Source organism: Peromyscus californicus, unplaced genomic scaffold (genome assembly GCF_007827085.1).
Source record: "Peromyscus californicus insignis strain IS unplaced genomic scaffold, ASM782708v3 Scaffold_22__1_contigs__length_63687245, whole genome shotgun sequence".
In the NCBI taxonomy this organism is placed as follows: domain Eukaryota; kingdom Metazoa; phylum Chordata; class Mammalia; order Rodentia; family Cricetidae; genus Peromyscus; species Peromyscus californicus.
In genome coordinates, this window is record NW_026294525.1 from 22,436,063 (window position 1) to 22,461,501 (window position 25,439).

A 25,439-nucleotide genomic window follows, 5' to 3' on the forward strand; every position below is an offset into this window, starting at 1 on the left:
ATGTCTTGGTACAAAAGGGCAAAGGTGAGGTTTGCACCTACAGTTTCTACATCAATTAAGCGAAGGATAAATATCAATCACATATGATTGGAACAAAGTATGTAAAATTACCAAGAACTCCAATTATCTATTGTAACATATTCAAATGAGACTTTCATGTATCTAAATAATGATCTCAATGGATCCAAGGTAGGCTTCCCTCCCTCTTTTTTTATTAAGAAAATTTCTACTCACCCTACATAACATCCATAGATCCCACCTCCTCCCTCCTCTAACCCTCCAGCCCTCCCTCCCAAGCCACCCCCTGTCCCCACATCCTCTAAATCAAAGATTCCCATGGGGAGTCAGCAGAGCCTGGCACACCACGCCAAGGCAGGTCCAAGCCTCTCCCCGCCGCATCAAGGCTGCACAAGGTGCCACACTGCAGGCACTGGGCTCCCAAAAGCCTGCCCATGTACCAGGGATGGATCCCGGTCCCCCACCCGAGTGTTTAGCTTTGTACCCCACTTTTTAAGTGGGTTATTTGTTTTCTTGATAACTAGTTTTTTAGGTTCTTTATATTTTGCGTATTAGCCCTCCATTGGATGTGTAGCTGGTAAAAATCTTCTCCCATTCTGTAGGTTGCTGCTTTGTCAGAATGACTGTGTCCTTTGCCATGCAGAAGCTTTTCAGTTTCATGAGTTCCTATTTGTTGATTGTTGATTTTAATGCCTGTGGTATTGGTATTCTCTTCAGGAATTCTTCTCCTGTGCCAATGCGTTCAAGGCTGTTCCCCACTTTCTCGTCTATCAGGTTCAGTGTTTCCTGGCTTTATGTTGAGGTCTTTGCTTCACTTGCAGTTGAGTGTTGTGAGGATGGTAAGTGTGAGTCTATTTGAATTCTTCTATCTGCAGCTCCCCAGTTTGACCAGCACAGTGTATATTTTTGATTTCCTCAAACACCAGGCATCCATAGATGTGTAGATTTACATCTCTGTCTTCAGCTAGATTCCGCCAATCAGTGTATTCAGTGTATCTGTTTTTGTGCCAATCCCTTGCCATTTTTATTACTATAACTCAGTAGTATGACTTGAAATCAGGGGTGGTGATACCTCCAGCAGTTTTTTTTTTTTAGTATCAAGAATTGTTTTAGCTATCCTGTTTCTCTCCTCTCTCTCTCTCTCTCTCTCTCTCTCTCTCTCTCTCTCTCTCTCTCTCTCTCTGCCATATGAAACTCGAGATTGCTCTTTAAAAAAAAAAAAAAAAAAAAAAAAAAGAAATATGAAGAACTTTGTTGGAATTTTGATAGTGATTGCATTGAATATGTAGATTGTTTTTGATAGGATGGCCACTTTTACAATATTAATTCTACTGATCCATGAGCATAGGAGATCTTTCTATCTTCTGATATCTTCTTCAATGTCTTTAAGTTATTATCATGCAAATCTTTCACTTGCTTGTTTATTGTTACCTCAAGATATTTTATATGATTTGAGGCTACTGTGAAATGTATTGTTTCCCTGATTTCTTTTTCAGTATACTTGTCATTTATGTATAGGAGGGATACTTATTTTTGTGAGTTAATTTTGTATCCAGCTATCTTTTGAAATTGTTTATCAGCTGTAGGAATTTTAAGGTTGCAAATATATTATCACATTATCTGCAAATAAAGATAATTTTTAAAAAGCATATAGAGGAATTGGGCTAAGAAGGCAAACACAAAGCAGAAAATTTATGTCAGAATAATAGTTTATGATCAAATAATTCTCTATTAGACAAAATTGATCAAAGAACAGATATAAAAAGTTAAGAGAAGATAGTGCTTTTGAAAAAGAGAACAAAATCAAGAAGAGACAATTTAAGAAATAGAGAACTAAAAATAAAGTCATAAGAAGAATAAATAAAAGTTTCCTTTGGTGAAGATAGTTGGGGTTTAGCTTTCTGCAGAACTATGGAGTATATGAAGCTCTAAAAAAAAATACCTGCCTTGAAACTCTAGGCTCTAATAAATTACTAAAAACGCATCTTTAAAAGTATGGCTGAGCACAGAAGCAGCTCAATAAGAGCTAACAAAAGGAAAAATTACAAAAAAAAGTAGTAAAAAAAACCCAAACAGCATCAAACTCAGAAACTTGAGTAACTAGGAGACAAGTACAGGTATCAGAATCAGAAAACTGTATGGCCAGTGAGGTAGACCAGAAGGCCCTGCACTCATGCAAGATAATGGATGGAGCCTATCCCATAGAGGAGCTGTGCCTTCAGTAAAAGGCAAGGCTTGAAACAGTTCTATTGGCCAGGTAAATAAGTTGCCTTCTATTCCTAACTGTAAAGGTCTTTCAAATCAAAATAGTGAATTTCATAGACCAACTTTTGAACTAAGAAACTATTTTCCTCCTATATCTTCATATTGGTAAATGCTAGATGTAGTAATTAAATGAGGTCTGCCAAATCTGAAAATGGGTTTTATTACTTATGCCAGTAACCAGTGGGTGCTATAGTGTGTCTCCTGGCTCTCCTCATCAGGGCATATATATCCAACCTGAGCTATTCCCAGTATCAGTAACTGGCAGTTCTGAGTTGTAAACCTCACTGCGAGTTGCTCTAAGACTTGAGTAACTGTTTTGCCAAAGGTTACGATCCTTTCTTGAAGGCAGGTCAAATCTAGTTACAAGGTGCTGCAAGAATACAAAGAATCAGCCCTGCTCTGTCAGTTCTGGACAACTGTGAAGGCCCATTTTGGTTATTGTGGTTTAGATCTTATATCCACAGAAGCTTATGTGCTGAAGTCTTAGTCCTCAGTGTATTGGTGATTAGGAAGTAATTAGGAATTAATTAGTGTAGCCTTGACAATGGACTAACCCATCTATAGATTCATAACTTCATGGGCATTTCAGTATTTGGGAGCTAGTAGAAACTATAGGCAATGGGCTGTAGTTGAAGACAGTAAGCCAATAGGGGATATATCCCTGAAGGGAATATTTTTGTTCCTAGTCTTTCCATCTCGATTTTTTTTTTTTTTTTTGCTTCCTAGCTGCCAGTGACCTCAACACAAAAGAGTTTCCTTACACAAAGAAATTCTCCATACCAACCCTGTGCAGTCCACTCTCCCTGCACTTGGCAATTGCTGACTTTCTCCCCATTACTCTATGTTTTCTTTCTTTCTGAAATCATTTTAGGAAGGTAATCTTTCTCAGTGCTTTAGTAAGGCTGGCTTACAGTTGTGTTGATGCTATAATATGTGGGTTGGAGTTGACAAGCAGGGTCTTTTGGCAGCACAACTATGTTGAGGTAAACACTTTAAGCAATAACTATAGTTATGTTTCTAATTTTATAGATGGTCTATGGCCATACCACCCTGAATGCGCCCAATCTCGTCTGGTTTTATAGATGAAGAAAGAGACTCAGAGAAATTAAATTACTTTCCCAGCATTAGAATGAGTAAGTGACCAACCCAGAGTTTAAAGCCAGATGATAAGGACCCCAGCATCAATGTTTTTAAGCTCTGTAAATACTTTCTTGTACATAGAGTGTACTAGAACTTTCAGATGGGTTAATAATTGGATGCATGGATGAATTAAATGCAAGAAACTTTCAGAATTAATTCTGAATCCTCTAGAAAAGCAGGTAGTTGTGAAGAACACAAAGAATTTCAGGTGAATGAATACAGCTAATGATTCTGGGGAAAGAGCACACCACACACACACACACACACACACACACACACACACACACATGCATGTGCACATGCACATGTGTGCACAGATAAAAAGACAGAGACAGAGCATTCAAACACATATTGTAAAAATCACTAAGTTGGTTCTCTAGATCAAACATGATACATGAGGCCATAAAGGAGTAGAACTGAATGTGAGATAAATAGTGAAGATCTATTATCTCTGTTCATCATAAGGATCTTGTGGAATTTGATGCATCTCAATGAGGAATATTTGACCATGTGCATCCTCCTTCTAGAAAATTCCTATCTATAGGATAAAGAAGCAGTATTGACTTCAACTCTCTGCTGCTCCTGACTTGTGTCTGAGCCTTTCCATTCTCATATTCCTGCTCACCCAAATGTGAGTTACTCCCTAGATTGAGTGGATGGTTCCTGCTATGGTTTGAGGCTGGATTATCCTATCAAAATGCATGTTAGTCTTATTCTCCAGTGATTGCCTTACATGTCATACAGCTGAGATCATCCCCATATTGCGTTCATTTTAACATTACAATATGGATACAAAATAGCTAACCTTTTTAGGAATTCAGTCAGATCCATTTTAAATTGACTTCTGCATCAAAATAAATAAACCCTTTTCTCTTTGACAAGTGATAGTAAACAAAATAATTAATCTGGTCTCCTAGAGCTCACATGCAGACATGTTTTTGTGTTTGAGAACTACTGTCAATCAATTAGCAGTTGTAAGCAGCTTGTTTTCTAAAGCAATCTGTAAACCCTTGCCCATTGTAAAAGTGCTAACTAATCAAACCCCTGCTGTTTCTCCATTCTTCTTTCATTTTTAGTAAAGGGGGACTACAGTCTAGTTATATATACAATTACACTAACATGATTATCCAAAGGGAGGTCTTAAGTACATAGGAGAGCTGTCTAGCTAAATAAAACATGAACTTAAGGTTGCCATCTGAGAATAAAATTAAGAAAAATCTCATTTATATAATCTAATAAAACTTAATGGATTAATTGAATTGGCCTTTTTGAGAAGCATCCACCATTAGATGACTACCAATGAGACCTCACATTCAGTGATTTGAAAATAGCATTTGTGTGCCATATTATTCTAATACCAGAAGGTGAATAGTGACTAAATGAAGCGCAGCCTTCCCAAGAAAGATGGGGAGACAGGAGATAGATGATCACAGCAGTGATGAGATGATCACTGTGATCATCTCAGGTAGTCAAAAGCACCTGGGCACTTACAGCACGGCAGAAACAACAAGGCCATCTGGTCATCACCAAGAGAGCTTTCTGGTCTACCTAGCAAGCTGTCTTTGTTAGAGTTTCTACTGCTATGAAGAGACACCATAACCATGACAACTCTTATAAAGGAAACATTTAATTGGGGTGGCTCACTTACAGTTTCAGAGTTTCAGGCCTTTATCATCATGGTGGGGAGCACGGCTGCATGTAGGGTGTGGGCAGATATGGTGCTGGAGAAGTAGCTGAGAGTCCTACATCTTGCAGACAACAGGAAGTCGACTGTGGCACTGAGCAAAGCAGATGCAAAAGAGTCCTCAAAGCCCACCTCCACAGTGACACACTTCCTCCAACAAGGTCTTACCTACTCCAAAAAAGCCACACCTCCCGATAGTGCCACTCTCTTTAGGGGCCATTTTACTTCAAACCACCACATTCTACTCTCTGCCCCCAAAGACTTGTGGCCATATCATAATGCCAAAATGCATTCATTCCAACTTCAAAAGTCCCCATAGTCTATAACAGTCTCAAACTTGTTTCAAAGTTCAAAGTCTCTTCTGAGACTCACAGCAATCTCTTAATTGAAGTCCTCTGTAAAATTAAAATAAAAAAGCAGATCACATACTTCCAACATAGAATGGCACAGGATATATATTACCGTTCCAAACGTAGGGAAAGGAGCATAGTGAGGAAATACTGGACCAAAGCAAGACTGAAAACCAGCTGGACAACCTCCAAACTCTGCATCCCCATGTCTGATGCCAAAATGCTCTTCAGATCTCCATCTCCAACTTCTTTCAGTTTTGTTGAAGTATTCAGCAACACACTTCTTTCTCTTGGGCTCAATCCAACACCTATTAGCAGCTCTTCTCATCAGGTATCCCACAATTCCGGCATCTCTAACATCTTAGGGTCTCCAAGGCAATTCAGGCTTCAACTTCACAGCTTCACACAATGGCCACTCTAGGCCTCCATTCAGGGACACCCCTGACATATGCCTGACTTCAGTGGCTTTCCCTCATCTCGGGGGCAAATTCCATAGCCCCTTTCACCCATAACCACAGAACCATATCCCTGAAGCTGCCAAGTTCTGCTGTTCGCTGGGGCTGGAACATGCCCTCCTCCTTCAAATACATCTTCACCATCCTTCTGTTTTTCATTTTGACCTACACTGCCTAAGCTTGGCTGTCCTGTAACTTGCTCTGTAGACCAGGCTAGTTTCAAACTCAGAGATCTGGCAGCCTCTGCCTCTGGAGTGCTGGGATTAAAGGTGTGCACCACCACACCCAGCACTGAGTTTTTTTTTTAAGTCCTTTTCACACATTGGAAGCTTAACTGTGTGGGATCTTGCCCTGAGGTCACCACTCTCTTTAATCTGTTTATCTCCTTGAACACAGGATTTAGATCTATTCCACTTTCTAGAGCCCCTTTTCTCAATCCGTACATTCTGTATTTTTGTTTGCTCAGCTTGCTCCTTTTCATTAAAAATCTTCATTGGAGTTACCACTAATAACCACATAGCAGAGTCTATAGTGGGCTGTTTTGAGATTTCCTCCACTGACGGAATTAATCCAAAACTCTTCACTTTATCCTCAGGCAAACTCTTCAGGCAAGGGCAAGAAAGTAACCATACTCTTCACCAAAATATCACATGAACAAATTGTAGACAACATACTAAAACTCTTCTCCTCTGAAACATTTTGAGGTAGTCCCCCACCACCACAGTTCATCAAATCACACTCAGCACCACTGTCTTCCATGCTACTACTAGTATGGTCCATTAAGCAATGCTTAAAACATTCTACAGCTTTCCTAACCCAAAGTACCAAAGTCCTAATTCCTCCAAACAAAAACACGGTCAGGCCTATCACAGCAATATCCCAGTCCATGACATCAACTTCTGTCTTCCTTAGGGTTTCTATTGCTGTGAAGAGAAAACTGTGACCACATCAACTCTTATAAAGGAAACATTTAATTGGGATGGCTTACTTACAGTTACAGAGATCTAGAGGTTCAGTCTATTTTCTTTCAAACCACCACACAAGCCAATCCATAGAGTATTAAAGGATGTATGCAAATCTAGTAATTTTATCACCTTCACTGACTACTACCACTGCTTCCTTTGATTTCAAGTTCATCTAGAAATCTTCTAGCTTCCTTTTGGCTCTGTCAAAGTTCTTTTGCCAGTAAGAGAGAATTTAGTCGCTCCTGTCATCCTGAATTTCACTTCTCATTATAGATTATAAATTTATTTTAAAATGTAGTCTATAATCATTAATTAACAAGAATTCATTTATTGAAAGATTATTTCAACAAAGATCGATAAAACCAAATGTCTAAGCCCTGCCCTAGGATGCCACAGACTCCACAAGTGCCTTCCCCTTTTGACTTTGCTTTGATGATAGGAGAAGAGGAAGACAATGAATTTCTGTGTTTTCTTCTTTCTATATTATGCATAAACAACTAGGCTAATATGTTGTATATAACATAGAACAATAGCATGCTCTGCATATAGGTTGCAATTAGGAACAAATTTGAAGGGGCATTCGTGTATTTGTTTCATACTTTTATATCAAGACCACATCAAGAGCCTTTCTCTTTTCTTTTATGAATGATATGCACTCTAACTTAAAGCATGAGCATCTTCAAATGGGAGCACATTTGTAAATATGATTATTTCCCAAAAATAAATAGTTGTATGAGGGCATTTCTCAGGGGTTTCTCTATAAATTAATACTTTCTTACTATCAGAATTTGTGTGGGCTTTTGTTACTTTTAAATTTCTCAGTGGTGATCTCTGCTATAGATAATACAGAAAGAGTTGGCAACCAACATGGGCCAAAGACCCGCCCGTGAATTCCATGTGTCAGCAATCTACCTGAAAGCACAGGAGGACTTCTTTCCTTTGCATTTAGTGCATCTTAATTCTTTGTCATCTGCTTCAGTCACCTCATCAACTGCTGACCCACTGTGAGTGTGTGTGTGCATGCATGCGTGTGTGTCTGCCTGCCTGTCTGTCTATGTGAAATACCCTTCTGCTCAATGAAAGGAAAAGAGATGATAATCATTGATTACTTGAGGAATCACAGTTTGAGAAGACATCAGGATAGGAGAAACATCTGTTTTCACACTTACTTGTCAAAACAATAAAAGACCTGGAAGAAAACCAATTCATGTGGGTGATTTTTTTCCCTACAGCAAGTCCTTCTTTCTCTCCCTTTACTACCTGTATTAGTTACTTTTCTGTTGCTGTAATAAAATACCATGAACAAAGCAGCAACATAGGAAGGAAATATTCATTTTGTTTACAATTCCAGAGAGAGAGAAAGAGAGGCAGAGACAGAGACAGAGAGACAGAGACAGAAACAGAGACAGAGTACATCTTGGTGGGGAAGTCATGGCATGAGGAGTGTGATCCCAGACTGGCAATCAGGAAGCAGAGACAGACCAGAAAATGGGGTCAGGCTATAAAACCTCAAAGCCCAGCCTTAGTAACATATTTCCTCCAGAAAGGGTCCACTTCCTGAGGTTCCATTACCTTCCAAAACAGTACTGCTAACTTGGGACCAAACGATCAAATACATGAGCCTCTGGGATACATTTCTCATTCAAAGAACCCACTATTCCTTTTTGCTTGAGGCTCTTCAGGCTCAGTGTTCATTGACCAGGTCCAATGCATCAAGTACTTTCTCTGGACAGGAAAGAAGCAGAGAGAGAACCAGCTGCTGTGGCCTGGATAGATGGTAGCAGTTTTCCCTCCATTATCACAATCTGAAGAAACAAGTGATTTCTTGTTGTCTAATGTCTCTTTGTTATGTATGACTCAGAATTAGTAAAATCTCATGATAGTAAGTAACACAGTAACTTGCTCAACATAGGTTGGTTGAATATGTCAGACCGTCTACTGGAAGTTTCTGCCCACTCTAAGGGTATATGAAAGGAGAAGGTTCTTATGTTTCTCTTACGTCATAAAGGCACCTATTCAAACCGCCCAGATTACTTTCAGGCATTCTTTGTTGAACAACGCAGTGACCCAGGAGGCTGGAATATTCTTATCAGATTATTATCCAATGTGACTTAACACTACCTCAAATCCTAGTTGAAAATAGTTGGATCCAGACATTACAAATTTACAAAGGAAAGTGGATTTGATGGCAAATGTTCTTGATAAAGCAGATCAAAATTGCTTTTTGGAATTCATAGTAAAATATTTTTTTGACTAGATATAATTCATTTGTTAGGATATATGCCCATGAAGAATGTACTAGGTCATTTTTGCCAAAAATACTTTTTAAAGTTGTGTAACTACTCTTATATTTTTGGTTGTGAGCCTAGCCTTTAATGGTTGTGCCATCTCTCCAGCCATGGGAGGCCTTGCCTTCTCGTAGGTGGGAGTGGGAGGGGGGTGGGGAGGGGGAGGCTGGAGGAGCAGGAGGAGGGAAGAGGGGGATCTTTGGTGTGTAAAATGAATGAAAGAATTTTAATAAAAAAGGGGGAGTTGTGCAGCTACAAACTGTGGCATCTCAGAACTGTGCAGATTTTTTATACATTATACCAAATACAATTAACTACCTTTTTTAATCCACATGATAAAAACTTATTTTAACATATTTTGAGAAACACATTGGGTAAGCCTGTGGTACTTAAGTCTATATACAATAGTTGAAATGAGAAGACGAAGTCGGACATTTTTCTTTCTTAGCAAAACAGGTACTTTGTAAACTGTCCTATAAAACTGTGCAAAGCCATGGTCTTGCTAGCATGAAACAATCTATCCAGGGTAAGCAACAACAGTGCACATGAACAGTCTTTCATTAAAGACTTAAAAAAGGAAAGTTACAACACAGTAACTTTTGTCTGGATTCTGCAGACTCCCTTTCCTCATTCTGACACATCATCCTCCAGATTAGAAAGGTTGGTCAGGTCAGGCTTTATGTGAGACATAGAGAATACCAATAAGGCAAACACTGAGAAGCAAGGCTACCTCTGGTGGGTTAGAATGCTTAAACTCCCTTTTAAGAGCAAGCCCTCCTCTTGGTGAAGGTTTAGGTTTGACTCCCGCTTGATTCGGTAGCAACATTTACCAGTCACATGACCTCATGCAGGCCAACTGCACAATGGCAACTCATCTCATCTGGGAAATGAGGTGAGGATGTTGGCAGCTCATCCTTAACTGCACTGAGAGGTAAACAGCTCACTAGAGTAAAGCCCTCATTAGCATGGTACCTGGTCCACAAGGAGTACACAGGCGTTAGAAGGTAGGACTTAGCTCGGAGGTCGTTTGTAGGTCATATCATCAAGGGAAGGGAGGTGTGAGAACCGCCAGGAAGCCCAAGTGAAATTGCTTGTTTACAGGCTAGAATAAAACTAGCAACAACAGCAAAGGCCCCTGGGTATGTGATGTGTTCTCTAAAACCCCGAGGTAATGGAGGTGGGGGGGGGGCAAAGCTGCAGTTAGCATTTCTAAATATTCAGATATAAATGTTAACTGTGTCAATACATCTGGAGGCTGTTTTCCTTTGTTGATTCAATACTGATTTTTTTTCTACCCCAACAGTGGTCCCCTGGGGACTTGCTCACTCATTTCATTCCCTGGACGTAGGAATGCTGACACTTCTTTCTGTCTAGTCATCTGCACTTGTGTGAAAACATTCCTCCTACTTTGTAGTGGATTTGTAAGGCAAACAACATTAGGCGCACATGCCAATGTGGGCAACCCTTCTCAGTCATGCCTTTATGCTTGGGCATCCCACTAATTTGGGCATACCACTAATGGAATTCTTATTTCATAGTCCTTCACCATCCCCACTGTATGAGCAATGAACAGACAAGCAGAGAAACAAAACAGGGCTGACGGGCTCTTTCTAGTACTCTCTGAGATGAAGGTTTTTCTCTTCATCACAACATGGTACCAAACCTCACCAGTGCAGCCCATATTCCCAGGACATGTGTTGGCGCCTATGTGCAAATCAAGTACAGACCCAACCTACAAAAAATAGACATTCTCTAGAGAGGAACTGCTGGGCAGATGGCTCTTCAAAGGTGTTTAGGAGGGAGCACTGCTGGTTTGGTTTAGGAGGGAGCACTACTGGTTTAGCTTAGGAGGGAACACTACTGGTTTAGGAGGGAGCACAGCTGGGTTGGTTTAGGAGGAAGCACTGCTGGTTTAGGAGGGAGCACAGCTGGGTTGGTTTAGGAGGGAGCACTGCTGGTTTAGGAGGGAGGACAGCTGGGTTGGTTTAGGAGGGAGCACTACTGGTTTAGTTTAGGAGGAAGCACTGCTGGTTTAGCTTAAGAGGGAGCACTGCTGGTTTAGTTGAGGAGGCACTACTGCTGGTTTAGTTTAGGAGGGAGCACTGATAGTTTAGCTTAGGAGAGAGCACTGCTGGTTTAGCTTAGGAGAGAGCACTGCTGGTTTAGCTTAGGAGGGAGCACTGCTGGTTTAGCTTAGGAGGGAGCACTGCTGGTTTAGCTTAGGAGGGAGCACTGCTGGTTTAGGAGGGAGCACTACTGGTTTAGGAGCAAGTACTACTGGTTTAGTTTAGGAGGGAGCACAGCTGGTTTGGTTTAGGAGGGAGCACTGCTGGTTTAGTTTAGGAGGGAGCACTGCTGGTTTAGTATCACTGAGTATGAACTATGGCCACACTGTCTCCTCACTCTCTTATACCTCCCATCCTTCTATTGAGTTTCTTGAACAGGAGATATAAAAAGAGATGATGAATGAAAGTCCTACCCAAGATTGGTTGTTGGGGGGAGGGGGGAAGCAAATACCCCACGTGGTAATCCCATGCACACAATGAAATTAACAAATGTGTTGGTGGTAGGTCCAGAAGGTTCTTCCTTCAGAGAGATAATGCTTTTATACCCAGATGATATAACACAACACACTTGATCTAGCCACAGTATGTAAAAAGCAACCTTAAAACATCCACAGGAACTGTAGTAATTCCACAACACCTCCATAGCAAACGCTTCTTTTTATATGAAGAAGAAAAGAATTGAGGTGGCAAGATACAGAGAAAAATAAAGAATCATAAAGGGGGAGTGTCAATGAAGAGATAAGTAGAGAAGAAACAAAACAACGAAGTGTTCCATGTGTCTGTTTAATCACCATTCACTGTACCTTTTCCCAGGTGCCCACAACAAAGCTATACAGTCATATTTCTGAAGACAGGAATCACCTATTTTATAATATTCACATACTATTTAATGCTATTGAAGATCAGGTTTAATGATTGATATTCTCAAATTTCAAATACGTACATTACTTAAAAATTAAAATGTGGAACGGTGATGCTGTGGATATCGTTCTGTATAATAAAACACTGATTGCGGGCCGGGCGGTGGTGGCGCACGCCTTTAATCCCAGCACTCGGGAGGCAGAGCCAGGCGGATCTCTGTGAGTTCGAGGCCAGCCTGGGCTACCAAGTGAGTCCCAGGAAAGGCACAAAGCTACACAGAGAAACCCTGTCTCGAAAAACCAAAAAAAAAAAAAAAACACTGATTGGCCAGTGGCCAGACAAAAAGTATAGGCGGGACAAGGAGAGAGGAGAATTCTGGGAAGTGGAAGGTGGAGGAAGGAGAGACACTGCCAGCCGCTGCCATGACAAGCAACATGTGAAGACGCCGATAAGCCACAAGCCACGTGGCAAGGTATAGACTTATGGAAATGGATTAATTTAAACTATAAGAACAGTTAGCAAGGAGCCTGCCATGGCCATACAGTTTGTAAACAATATAAGTCTCTGTGTTTACTTGGTTGAGTCTGAGCGGCTGTGGGACTGGCGGTAGACAGAGATTTGTCCTGACTGTGGGCCAGGCAGGAAAACTCTATCTACAAAGTGATATCTTCATTTTCTTAGATAATTTGAAAACTTTTTGCCTCTAGAAACCTTCATGAAATCACATACAGGAAAATGATAATTTTCTATATATTGTAGGGAAAGGAGGTGGTAAAGGGAGACTGTACACATTGAATCTATCTGTCTGAAGCCCTGAGTTGGCAGGTCTAAACCGAGGGCCACTGCTCACAAGTTCTATAGGGAGTTTCAGAAATTAAACATAAACCATTTAGTTAACTGTCCTAGAAATCTACTTTTCTCTCATAATGGCTTCATTAAATGTCAAATTTAAATAGTTTATGACAAAACTCAAATGGATTGAGATAACGTGATCAGAATGATATTGAGAATTAATGGAAAAAGTAGACTAAAACAGAAAATATCCACACAGTCTTTCAGCTTTCCTACATCTATATTTTATGTCAGCATAAGCAAAGGGTAAATGACCTAGAATCCCATTCATTTACACTTTAAATTTTACAAAGAGTCTTTAAAGCCCCAGACTTGTTTTGGCAGCAAAAGTCCATCCCTTAAGGATAAACCAGTCAATGAAGCTCTCACTTCCTGCTGCTCCCACCTGCTTTCTCGGAACCCCTCACAGCTCATTTTAGGAATACAATGGTTTTAACCAAAGAGACCTCCAGACAAATCTGTTCCAAGAGGGTCAGGAATGATGCATTTGCCAGATGGAGAAAATCCTTGGAGAAGTGCCTGAAGAGCTGTATTCCTCTTTATGCCTTGAGAGCACATGCAAGAGATGTGATCCCCTTGCTTTATCAAGTATGTTTTTTATGTTTTGGAAGCTTAGACAGCAAATGTACAATCCACACAGGTGATGCTGAGAGAGACAAAGAAGAAATACTGAGGCTGGAGAGCTGGCTCTGTGGTTGAGAGCACTTGCTGCTTTTTCAGAGGACTGGAGTTCAATTCCCAGCACCCAACCCTCGAAACAGAGCTCAAAAATCAACCTTTCTGGGAAGTCTTCCAGAACCTTCCATTCCTGATACTACCCCCTTCTTTTACACTACTTCTGTGTACCTTAGACACAAGTCTGTATAATGTCCATTTAAATCTCCATGCTAATGTGGGTAATTAATAAGGATGGTCTCCTTAGAGTGAAACCTGACATATTCAAATTTCTTACAGTGATGAGATTTTGTACTTAAATCTGTCTGGCAATAGATTGTAATGGATAATTCGGCACACTTGATTTTGAATGGTTCTTCACCTATAAACCTCCTGTCACTGGGCAATTAAATTCCATTTCTCATTCCTGTGCAGGGGCAAGCATGTGATTGACTCAACAGAAAGTGGACGGGGGTTTGGTTAATTATATTTTGACTTATTGTCGATGTGGCATGTATATGTATGGGCACACATGCACCACGGATTGAAAGTAGAAGACAGCTTATTGGAATCATTTTTTTCCTTCCACTGTGGGTCCCAGGGATCCAACTCAAGTCACCAGGCTAGGTAGCAAGCACCTTCACCCACTGCTGCAAACCAGGTTTTATAACAAAATACTACTTGACTGACAATATATTTGTAATTTTGGGGGTGGGAAAGAAAGAAAAGGAGCATTTAAATGAACAAGAAGGCTTAAAGAAACTAGAAAAGAGTTTGATTTTAGGTACTTATAAGAAAATGTAATACAGTCTTAGCAGCTAAGTGTATTTTAAAGTTAAATCCAGAATTTACAGAATAAACTAAATGAGGAACTTTAAAAATATTTCCCTCTAAATTTCAAAACAGGAAACATATTTGTTATCAGCTGTAATCTCAACTGGAATCAAATTAATTTCCATTGTGTGTTACATTAGCATATATTAAAACTATCAATTAAGGGCTGGCAAGCTGGCTCACCACCTAAAGGCACTTAGTCCTCAGCCTGACGACCTGAGTTGCATCCATGGAACCCACAGAGCAGAAGGAAAGAGACAACTCTGGCAAGTTGTCCTCTGATCTCCACCAGCAAGCTGTGCCACGTGCCCCACATATGTGCGCACGCACACATACACAAAGGAATAAATAAGATGCAATAAAAACTTTTAAAATTAGCAATTACTACTAATACACATTTTTCCCATCTCAGCCAATCTTTGCATTGAAAAATCAACAAGAAAACCAATGTTTCTTGTTTCTTGAGTAACTGGAGTACAGCAATCCAAATCTGCATACATCTCAAAAACTTTTTCAAGATAGCTTAGATTTAGCTCATCTGTCAACAAGTGAAGACTCCTGGGAAAGGTAATGTACTTTTTTCTTCGAGTTTGCATTGAGGTGTTAAAGTTAGCTTTCCCTGTGTTTCCTAAGGAAGAGGTACCACAGTCTTCATCACAAGTAAGAGCCTACAGTTGGTTAGTACATTGCAAAAGCTTCAAGTGTTTACAAGACACATTATAACAGCAGAAATGGTAACTTGGCAAATAGCTTTGAGACTAAATTTAGTAAGAAGGACAAATTCCAGGCGAACTCATGTACGCACATTTGGGTTTGCTCTCACAAACTATCCGGATGCCCATCCCAGGATAGAACAGACCCAAACCTCCAGGGCCTCCACAAACCCACTCAGAGAGGGCCATTCACATCTTCACTTTGGGATGGTTAGGGCAGCATCTGGACTGGAGCAAGCCAAGGCAGCACCAGGACAAAGCTGTACTGGTGATGTGGTAAGATTTGATTATGGGTACTATTCACACTCAGCAGCTGCAGATGAATAGAGCTGCATGGGTTTGAATGAACAGAAAACATGCAATTGTTCCTTTTGCATGGATGGCAGTCTGAGACACATTTAGGGTGAGGGGCATTCTCAGACTCTTCATGATCTTTTATTTTCTTTTATAGTTAAAAGGGTATGCCTACTTTCTCAACTACAATGGGATCTGCCAGCACAAGAGTCAACAAACTCAGAGGAGACAAAAGACATTCTTTCCTGGACTGCTCCTGAGAAGCTTCAGGGCTTCCAGACCACATAATGTCACAGAATTATTTGTAACGCTTCTTTAAAAGGGTAACGGGGTTGAGAAATAAACTGCACATGGAAGAACAGGCTCTAGAGGGTTATCCCTGCAAAATGAGCCGCGAGGCTTGGGGAGTGGTGGTGGTTTCCGGCCATTAGTGCCACTAATCAAGGCCAGCTTTGCTCTTTATGGGAATCGACACAGCGATTGATGATACATGTTCTGTCCATTCAAGCCACCCTGCCTGGCTTCTCCAAGTCACGCTCAGATAAAAGTTCACCGTAATTATCTTTGATTGGGGTATTTCATTATTTTTCTGTATCACTGGGGTAAAAGGTGCTATGAAGGTGCCCGTGTAAGGTCCAAAGATCTCCAAGTCTTTTTCATTATATCATGCTCCAATAAAGCAATTACTGTCAGCTCACAATTAACCTTGCTCCTGGAGGAAGCACCAATGTAAAACCTACAGATCCTAGATAGCCTATGTGGGTCTTTCCCTGTACTTTGTATTAGGAGAGAGAGTGGGGGAAGGGGGAGACAGAGACAGAGACAGACAGAGAAAACATGGACCAAGAGAAGCTCTGGCCCTGAAACTTCTCCAGAACAGTCTGAGCAGACGTCATACAATTCACTGCCCTGTTTTTATGCTCTTTTTCTAAAACCTGAAGCAAGAAAATATCGCTTTCCCAATAACCAACTGACACACAGAAAGTGTGACACAGAGGAAGCCGGTAGGAAGCAGCAAGGACAACTCTGGAAGGTTGGTAGTCATCTTGGAAGCAGGGGGACAGAGCCAAGGACACCTCTGGGGACCCTAGTTCAAAGTCCAGCCTCTGTACCTCCCACCTTAGGAGGCTCAGGTCAGGCCAGTGCTCCCCTGCCAGAGAGATAGCATTAGGATGTTTTGCTCAGTAAGGTTCTGTGTTAACCAAAATAGTAAAAGCTCTTGCTTCAAACACTAATCACTTGGCCTGTTAAGCATGCTTTCTGAGGCTCGAACTCAGGACCTTCAGATTATGAGACTGGCATGCTCCCTACTGTGTTAAGAAGGCACTGAATTGAATCCGTTAAGCATCCTCAATGTAAACTCAAAGAAAAAAGTACATTACCTTTTCCAGGAGTCTTCACTTGTTGACAGATGAGCTAAATCTAAGCTCTATTGACTGTCACTGGCTCTCTTTACATTTTATGCCATGAGAATTTTTATGCCATGAGAATTTTCTCTGACATGATTCATAGCAAGTTAGATCAATTTACCTTCTGAGACAAGATTTCACTATGCAGCCCAGGATGGCCCCAATCAATAATCCTCCTGCCTCAGCCTCCAGAGTACTCTGATTACAAGTCTGTGCCTAGGGGCTCATTGCTGCAAGAAGGAAATAAAAAGCAAACCATGAGGGACATCTTAAGTGACAGGAACACAGCCACAGTGGGGTTCTAGACCCTTTGAAGTAGATGAGCAAAATGGAGGAAGTTATGGAGGGATAGAGGAGTCTCTGAGGTTGCAGCAAATATGAAAAAAAATTGGAGAAGTAACCTTAGGAAAAGAAAGGTGAGAGTAAATGACAAGTTAAGTGTTTGGGTGAAGACTTATTTTGAGTTAAAATGCTTACAGCATTCAATTTCTATCATCTGCAAATATACTATGTAATAAAATTAGTGGATTCTTAGAATAATCCATCTCTCAGGTGCTTTTTTTTTTTTTAACTCAAAATGATTTTTTGCCCTGCATTAGAGTGAGGCGTGTGATGGGGGCAGGGTGAGCAGATATAAAGTCAATGACAGTGTGCAGAAAGAGGAGAAAGTGTGGACATCATGTCGATTTTAGAGAATACCAACAAAGACTTTTATCAGCGTGGGGAGAGACAAGGAAAGGGGAAAAGGGGAGAGAACAAAGCCTAGAGAGGAATTTTTAAATTTCAGGGACAAGAATGGAAGTGGGAAGTGACCCAGGAAGAAGACTGGGAGAATTGGAGACAGTGACATCTGGTATTGATCCTGACAGAAGAGAGCCACATAACTGCTAACTGCACGTCTCTGATCCATCACTGACCCTTCAGTGATTCGTTCTGTGCATCTGCAGAGCTCTGATCACTTCCGGTTCACCAGAAAGCACAGTAGGTACCAAGGCATAGGAGAAAAGGACATGGCCTACCGACAGGAGCTTACCAACCTGGAAAGGGGCTCGCTCGTGCTGGGAACGTGCAATGTGTGACGTTGGTTAAACGCGGATGGTAGAAATGAGAAGTGTGGTTCCTCTCCCTGCTAAACCAAGACAGAATTCCACACACAGACACCTGGGTTTCAAGGCATGATTCTTTCGTGCAGAAAGTGCATGTCTTTACATTTTATGCCATGGGAATTTTCTCTGACGCAATTCATAGCAAGTCAGATGAATTTACCTTCTAAGATTTCACTATGCAGCCCAGGATGGCCCTAATCAATAATCCTCCTGCCTCAGCCTCCAGAGTACTCTGATTACAAGTCTGTGCTAGCACAATGGCTAAGTATTTGAATTGTATAAAGGAAAATCATTATATATATATATATATATATATATATATATATATATATATAGCAAAACATTTAAACAAGAGGATATCAGTGGTCTGCTGGACAGCTTCCATCTGAAAACTCATGCATTTAGAATATCAAAAGAAAAGGATGAGGGAAGGAGAAGGTTTATGATTGGATTCTAAGGTTCTTTTGGCCCTTGTGTTATTCTCAAGAGTGCAGGGCTACGTCATCCACGAAATTATAATTCAGCACACGGAAAATGGCAACTTGGTGCTAAGAACTTGGAGGTCTCTGCCAACACTGACTTGGCACATATGCAAAAGAGCCAAAGGCAGGCTTTAAAGAACTTTCTGACGCCTCTTGTGCTGAACTTGGACTCAGTCTGTGTGCTAGCCATGACCTTGGAGCTTCTGTTTGTTCCAGCCAGAATCAGGCAACAAATGGAAGGTCTCAAACTGTGTTGCATAAGGTACTTCTAACTTGCTCTCACAGTCTCAGATACACAAAAATTCCCTCATTCTTCCACCTACACACAAGTTATAAGTCTATCGTGTCTCACGGAGCCTGTAAAGAAACATGGTTTGTGTGTAGACAATGGAAAATTAACAGCCTTGTGAAGGAAGCTGAGTTATGGAGGGAATGAAACTGAAAAGAGAAAATCAATGGAGCCAGACAGACGCAAACATTGAGCAGCATTATTTAAGTAATAACAGCTAATGGCACAGTTGGGTGAGTGAAGTGTTAGCTAATGTTGATTTCCTCTTAAGTCCAAAGTACTAGAACAGTTGACCCAATGGACAGATATAATTTTAAGTTTAGGCTACTCAAGAAAATGTTAAGGACTGAACCATGTGCTCTGTGTGTGTGTGTGTGTGTGTGTGTGTGTGTGTGTGTGTGTGTGTGTGTGTGTGTATGCACACACGTGTGTATGAGGGCATGAGATGTGTGTGTGTGTGTGTGTGTGTGTGTGTGTGCCCATGCATGTGGAGGCCAGAGGATCATCTCAGGTACTGTGCCTCAGAAGCCATACTCCTTGTTTTCTGAGACAAGGTCTCTCCCTGTTCTAGAATACACCAAGTAGGATATTCTGGCTGGCCAACAAAGCCTGGAGATCCCCAGGTCTCTGCCTCCACAGCACTAAGATTACAAGTGCAAACCACCACACCCAGTTTTGGGTTTTTTTTACACAGGTACTGGGGATTAAATGCAAGCCTCATGTGTGCATGGCAAATATTTCACCACCTGGTATATCTCAGGTATATCATATGCTGAAGTCTCAATTCCCCCAGAATCTCGGGTGAGGTTAAATGCAGCCACTGGAGAGTCTGACTGACATAATGGTTCTCCTAATATGAAGAGGGGATCGAAACCCAGACTGACAGGGAGGAAAGAAAATAGAACACTGTGTGAAGGCAGCCTTCTTGAAACCAAAGAGACAGGCGTCCAAAGAAACCAACTCCAGGATTCCTTGATCTCAGACATCCAGTCTCCAGGACCATGAGAGAATAAAAGTTCGATAGCACTGGCAGCATTAGGAAACAAACATAGAAACCTTGGGCCAACATGTAGCTCAAGGTGGGAGAGCCCATGAGGTCCTGGGTTCTATCCCTAGTACAGATGAAAGGGGAACTCCTTATGAAAGGCTCTCATTTTCTTTATCTTTTTTGGGTTTTTTTTTTTTTTTTGAGACAGAGTTCCTCTGTGTAGTGTGCAGCACCTTAGCTGTCCTGGAACTCACTCTGTAGACCAGGCTGGTCTCAATCACAGAGATCCACCTGCCTCTGCTTCCCAATGCTGGGATTAAAGGTATGTGCTGCCGCCGCCGCCACCACCACCCAGCAGTCCTCATTTTTTTTTAAACAAGTCTGAAGTGGGACCCACATTTGTTCTGTGCTAAGTACATCCTGCATCATACTCACAACCCCGACAGGAAAGGCCAGCACAGCCAGCGTCCAGTCCCGGAGAGAGATGAGCTTCCTAAGCTGTCGCTCTTGCTCCTGGTTCCCGCTGTCTCTGGTCAGGAGAGTGGAGAGGTCAGTCAGGACACAGATGCCGAAGAAGACTGCCTGGATGACCTGTGAGGAGACAACCACCCGACCTGGTCAGCAAGAGCTACGGAGACCCAAGTTCCGGAACACAAAGGCAGCTGTGTGTCTGCATTATGACATAGGAAGAGAATCCGAAGCCTCATTACAAAGCTCACCCTGAGAATAAAAACCAGAGACTTTTGCTGTTGTTGGTTTTTTTTGTTAGTTTGTTTGTTTACAATTAATAAGTGAGAGGATCTGTCTTTAAAAACACTACTTCCGTCCCCTCTCCCCAAGGCTCAGGGAACATCACAGAACGTGGCGTGGAAGATTGTCAGAGCCAGAGATAATGACAGAGCTGTTGTACTCATGAGCTCAGGGCAGCTCTACTCCTCTGCAAAACAGCTTCACAACATCAAGCCAGTCCAAATGCCAGTATAAATGGGGGAGGGGCTCACAAAGTCCCACCCATAGCTGAGGCACTTGAAGGCTGCTGGGGCAGGGAGCATCAGTTTTCTTCAGGGGTGTGACCCCTAGTGTTTTAGCCTCACTCCAGCAGATGGCCTCACACCCTCACACCTGTGCACACAAAGGTAGCAGTGAGGGGATGGATAGGGTGGTTTCAATGAGAAGAGCCCCACAGGCACATACGTTCGAATGCTTGGTCCGAAGGTGGTGGAACTTTTTGGGAAAGAGTAGGAAGTGTGGCCATGTTGGAGAAGGTATGGCAGTGGGGACGAGCTTTGAGGTGTCAAAAGCCCATACCTATCATTCTTTCATTCTTTCCAGTGATCGATCAATCTTGGTCTCTCTCTGTCTCTGTCTCTCTTTGTCTCTGTCTGTCTGTCTGTCTCTCTTTCTCTCTCTCTGATTTGTGCTTGTGGATCAGACGGAAGCTCTCAGGTACTACTCCAGCGCCATGCCCGCCTGCCTGCTGCCATGCTCCCCACCATGATGGTCATGGACTAACCCACTCAAGCTGTAAGCAAGCCCTCACTTGAATGCTGCCTTCTATACATTGCCTTCTTCATGGTATTTTGTCACAGCAATACAAAAGTAACTAAGACAGTGAGTTATAAGAAGTTGGGAGAGGGCTGGGGAGGAGCTGAAGGTGGCATTTGGGTAGATATAATCAAAACATATGAATAAAATTCTCAGGAATAGTTTTTTAAGTTATGCTACCTTAAAAGACCTGTCATTAATCTGCCAAAACAGGGAATTTAAATGATACAAAATGAAAAAAAAAATGAACCCCACTACTTCCATTTTCATTCTTCTTTGGACAATGAAGATGTACAGACACACACACACACACACACACACACACACACACACACACACATACACACACACACACATACACACAAGTAGACTCAACAGAAAGAATATTAATAATCAAACTGACATATTCATTATTTTAAAGTTCACACCTGTAGTCTGTTTCGACTCACTAGTGAGGCCTAGCAAATGCCTAAGAAGAGAATGCAAGAGGACACAGTCTAAACAGCGAGCTAAATGTGGAGAGACCATCTGTGTGTGTGAATCCCTTAGATTTAGGCAGTTTCTGCCACAGCAGTGATAGAAATCTGGTCATCAAGAAATCAATTGAGCATGAAAATTCACTCTTGTGTGGCGCAACTTTCCATTATGAAGACTGGATGGCTCTTGGGTTTCTAGTAGTAATGAAATCCAATCTTTCCAGAGTAGAAATGCTGTGACCATTGTCTCCATACAGTTACCAGTATTACAAATCAATTACAATTGAAATTATCCGCAACAGTCATACTTTCCCTGGACCAAGGCATGGTGAGAACCCTGAAATAGTACAAACCAATAATTTGTCAACTTCCTGAAGTAGGGCCAAAGTTGTGGAGGCGGAGTGCTGGGCAGCATACCAGGGCACAGCTAAACGAAATTACAGAAAGGGCAGAAAACACATTCCCTGGGGTCAGATCTTACTTTCTTAACACCAAAGAAAAGACAGATTCAGAAATTTCCCGACTGCTTCAAGTAGAAATAATTTACTGTTGACTTATTTTTAAAGGGTACAATTCTCCTTACTTTACAGAACACAACAAATACTTTAAAAAGAAAAGGGCATTTCCACATCGGCAGTGGGAAGAGTCTGTGGAAGCTTTGTGCATGGTTCCTCACTTGGGCACAAAGTAACATCTGGTTCCAGCTGTGAGCTCACCCTGTGGCACACACAGTGTCAGTAGCATAGGTTTGGGGGACCTCCTCCGAACCCTGCTATTACTAGTCGGCCAAAGCCATAGTCATGCTCCAGTTCTCCTCATAATTTAAATTGGCTTTAGCTTCCATGGCTTAGACTCCATTGTCATTTTATAAATAGCCAGGGTGGGAGAGACTAAGACTGTCCCAAGTGAGGATAACACAGAAATGGGTAACAAATGGCATCAGGTTCTAATAATCAGAGATAAATGACTCAGAGAACAATCCCATACTAAGGAAATGCCTCAAGTCATAGCATCAGGTTTAAGATGTTTGAATCTCTCTGGCAATCCTCATGTGTGAGCCATCAGTGACCACACCAGGGAATGATATGCTCCATGACTGTTAGTCAGCATCTAGCATCCTGTGTGACCAGTACCTAAGAGAATTCATTACAGCCACAATGAGATAGCATGTCTCATCAAAATAGTGATACGAAGAAGTGTGACTCAACCAGAAAGCTTCGAGTGGGAACACGGCTTGGACAAACACTGTGAGGAACACCTAGTAGTGCAGAGATTCCTTTGCACTCCTGCCCTGGTGACTGGACTAGAAAAGGTATGCCCTAAAGCAGTGGTTCTCACTCTCACAAAACTGATACTGCTGAAGAACATGGGGCCAGGCAAAAGGATTTTGATGTAAACAAATGTCTCGTTGACTTGGGGAAAGCACGCTGTTATGAAATTATAAAAGGAAAGGGGAGAGAAATGGAAAATGTAAAAGAAAGGGGAAAAGCAGAAACTCATTCTAGGAGAGGAGAAAACCAAAAGAATTTCTACAAACAGATATGCAATAAGTAGTGTGTGGTAGCTGGTATCACATCGGATGTACAATAAATAGTGTGTGGTAGCTGGTATCACAACGGATATATAATAAATAGTGTGTGGTAGCTGGCATCACAACGTGACAGAGCTAGAAAAACCTAGGAGACAAGTCTCTGTGCATGCCTGTGAGGGAGTTTCTAGATTAGGTTCATTGAGATTGGAGACCCACCCTAAATTTGTAGCTGGGGACCTGGACTGAACAAAATGGAGAAGGTGAGCTGGCACCAGCGTCTCCACTCCCCCACCTCTCTCCCCTTGTCTTTGGCTGCAAAAGTCAACCCTTCTTTTTTTAAGCTGCCTCAGTCAGATATTTTATCTCAAGGATGAAAAGAGTAACTGATACATATTCTAAACTACAATTTCCAGATAGTGTACCCTCAGGTTAAGCCATGAGTCACGTAACACATCTGTCCCCTCACAAGTACTTGGTGGCTTCCCTGCGCCTCTCTGCATTCTTCTCAGTTGCTTCTCTCCAGCTTGTATACAGTGACCTCAACCTCCCCAGAACTGCTATGAGCACCTCCCCAAGTGAGAACTCAGAGTGAGGAGAGGGAGGTTTCCTGATGTCTAAGCTTAAGGAGGACGAGGAGGAGGAACTGGGGGTGGGGGTTGTTACTGTTTCTTTAACACACAAGCTAGGGATGTACATCGATGGTAACACACTTGCCTGGCTTGTACAAGGTCCTGGGATCAGCACCCAGCACTGCTAAAGACAAGGAAAAGTCTGTCTTTAGCTCTCATTATCAAATAATACTTGGTAAAACTTATGAAAAACTCAACCATTCCTTGACAAATGGATTGACTTCTGGTTAATGGCTTAAAGAAACAGCTTGCCAACACTGAGCCACTACTTTAGATCTCTATCGCATTTACTAGAGTTTGAGTTCCACAGACAGTTACCAGACCCCACTGGAGACATCTTATCTGTGTTCTTCCCATGCCCAGAGTACCACTCTGTCCACTTAAAATTCACTACACTGCTTACAATGTAAGGTTACATGGAGACACACAAGTAAGTGTTAAGCAGGGTTACCTTGAAGAATCATTTGGCTCCAACCATTCCGTAGAGTTGGCATTTCCAACCCTCAGCTCAGCATGACATGGATGTACACCATCTGCCCGTGAGTTCTTAGCAGGCTGGTTGCTCTTATTATTTCTCACCCCCATGGAAACGGAGTGGCCCAATGCACTCTATCACTCCAAGAAATATAGAGATTGATCAGAAAAGCGAAACCATCTCAGGATATTCTGGAGTCATTCAGTGTTTGCTCTTCTAGAATGATCTCTACAGTTCCATTCCTTCTGCATCATTTCTCCACCTCCTCTTACTATACAGAAATCATAGCTTATTTACTGATCCACTTTTGAATGAGGGTTTGTTTTCTTGAGCATAAAAACATGCCTACATTTCTTTCGTATTTTCACACACAATCAATTTTAAATAAAAATCTAGTACCATTTTCTTTGTCTCCAGAATGCAGTAAATACTTGTGATCGTCTATACAATGGGGGAAATTCCCTAGACTCTTAGCCTGTATTTCTGAACAGCTATGACCGGCGTTTGTTTTTTTTTTTCCAGAATACATTTTATTTTACTCCAATATACCATCTTCAGTTTCTTAAAGAAAACGAAATTGCTTCAAACTACAGTTTATATATTGTTATTACCTGGTTCCTAATTTGAACATTCTACTGAACTGAACTCAAGCAAGACACACAAAACTGCACCAAAGTAGAAACAGTAGCACATGAAGTAAGAAGTGCAATCATTATTTACAGAATTTTAAAAGAGCAGAATACAGCTGTCTTGACTAGTAGGTTTCTGGGTTGCCATCTACAGTGATGCCGTGCTAAAGGATGGGGCAGAGGATGCCGCGTTGGTCTTGAAGACCCTGTTCTTCTCACGTTAGCTTTGGCCATCGTAGACAGAAAGAACATGGAAAGGAGGGGACTCAGAGGAGAAGCAGCAGGAACCAGAGGGACACAGGTCACGGAATGAAGAACTGGGGAGAGAACAGATGGGAAGGAGGCAACCAGATTATTGTGTCATAAAGAAAGGCCTGGAGGAGTCTCCGTGTGAGGACAAGAGCATTAATTAAGGAAGAAATGGTGGGGAAGTAATGAAAA

General features: G+C 41.7%; 1 protein-coding gene across 5 annotated transcripts in view; it reads right to left on the minus strand.

Annotated features, from left to right (window-relative positions):
* The window catches only part of Aig1 (androgen induced 1), a 224,868-nt gene that overhangs the window by 164,272 nt on the left and 35,157 nt on the right, over positions 1 to 25,439 (minus strand). For 4 of the 5 annotated variants that reach the window (XM_052751081.1, XM_052751079.1, XM_052751080.1 and 1 more), the window contains exon 2: positions 20,149 to 20,304. In XM_052751081.1, coding sequence (XP_052607041.1) covers positions 20,149 to 20,304 — 156 coding nt within the window. Of the gene's footprint in view, positions 1 to 20,148; positions 20,305 to 24,957; positions 25,316 to 25,439 lie in introns of those variants that run through there. The other variant, XM_052751082.1, reaches the window with a different exon arrangement.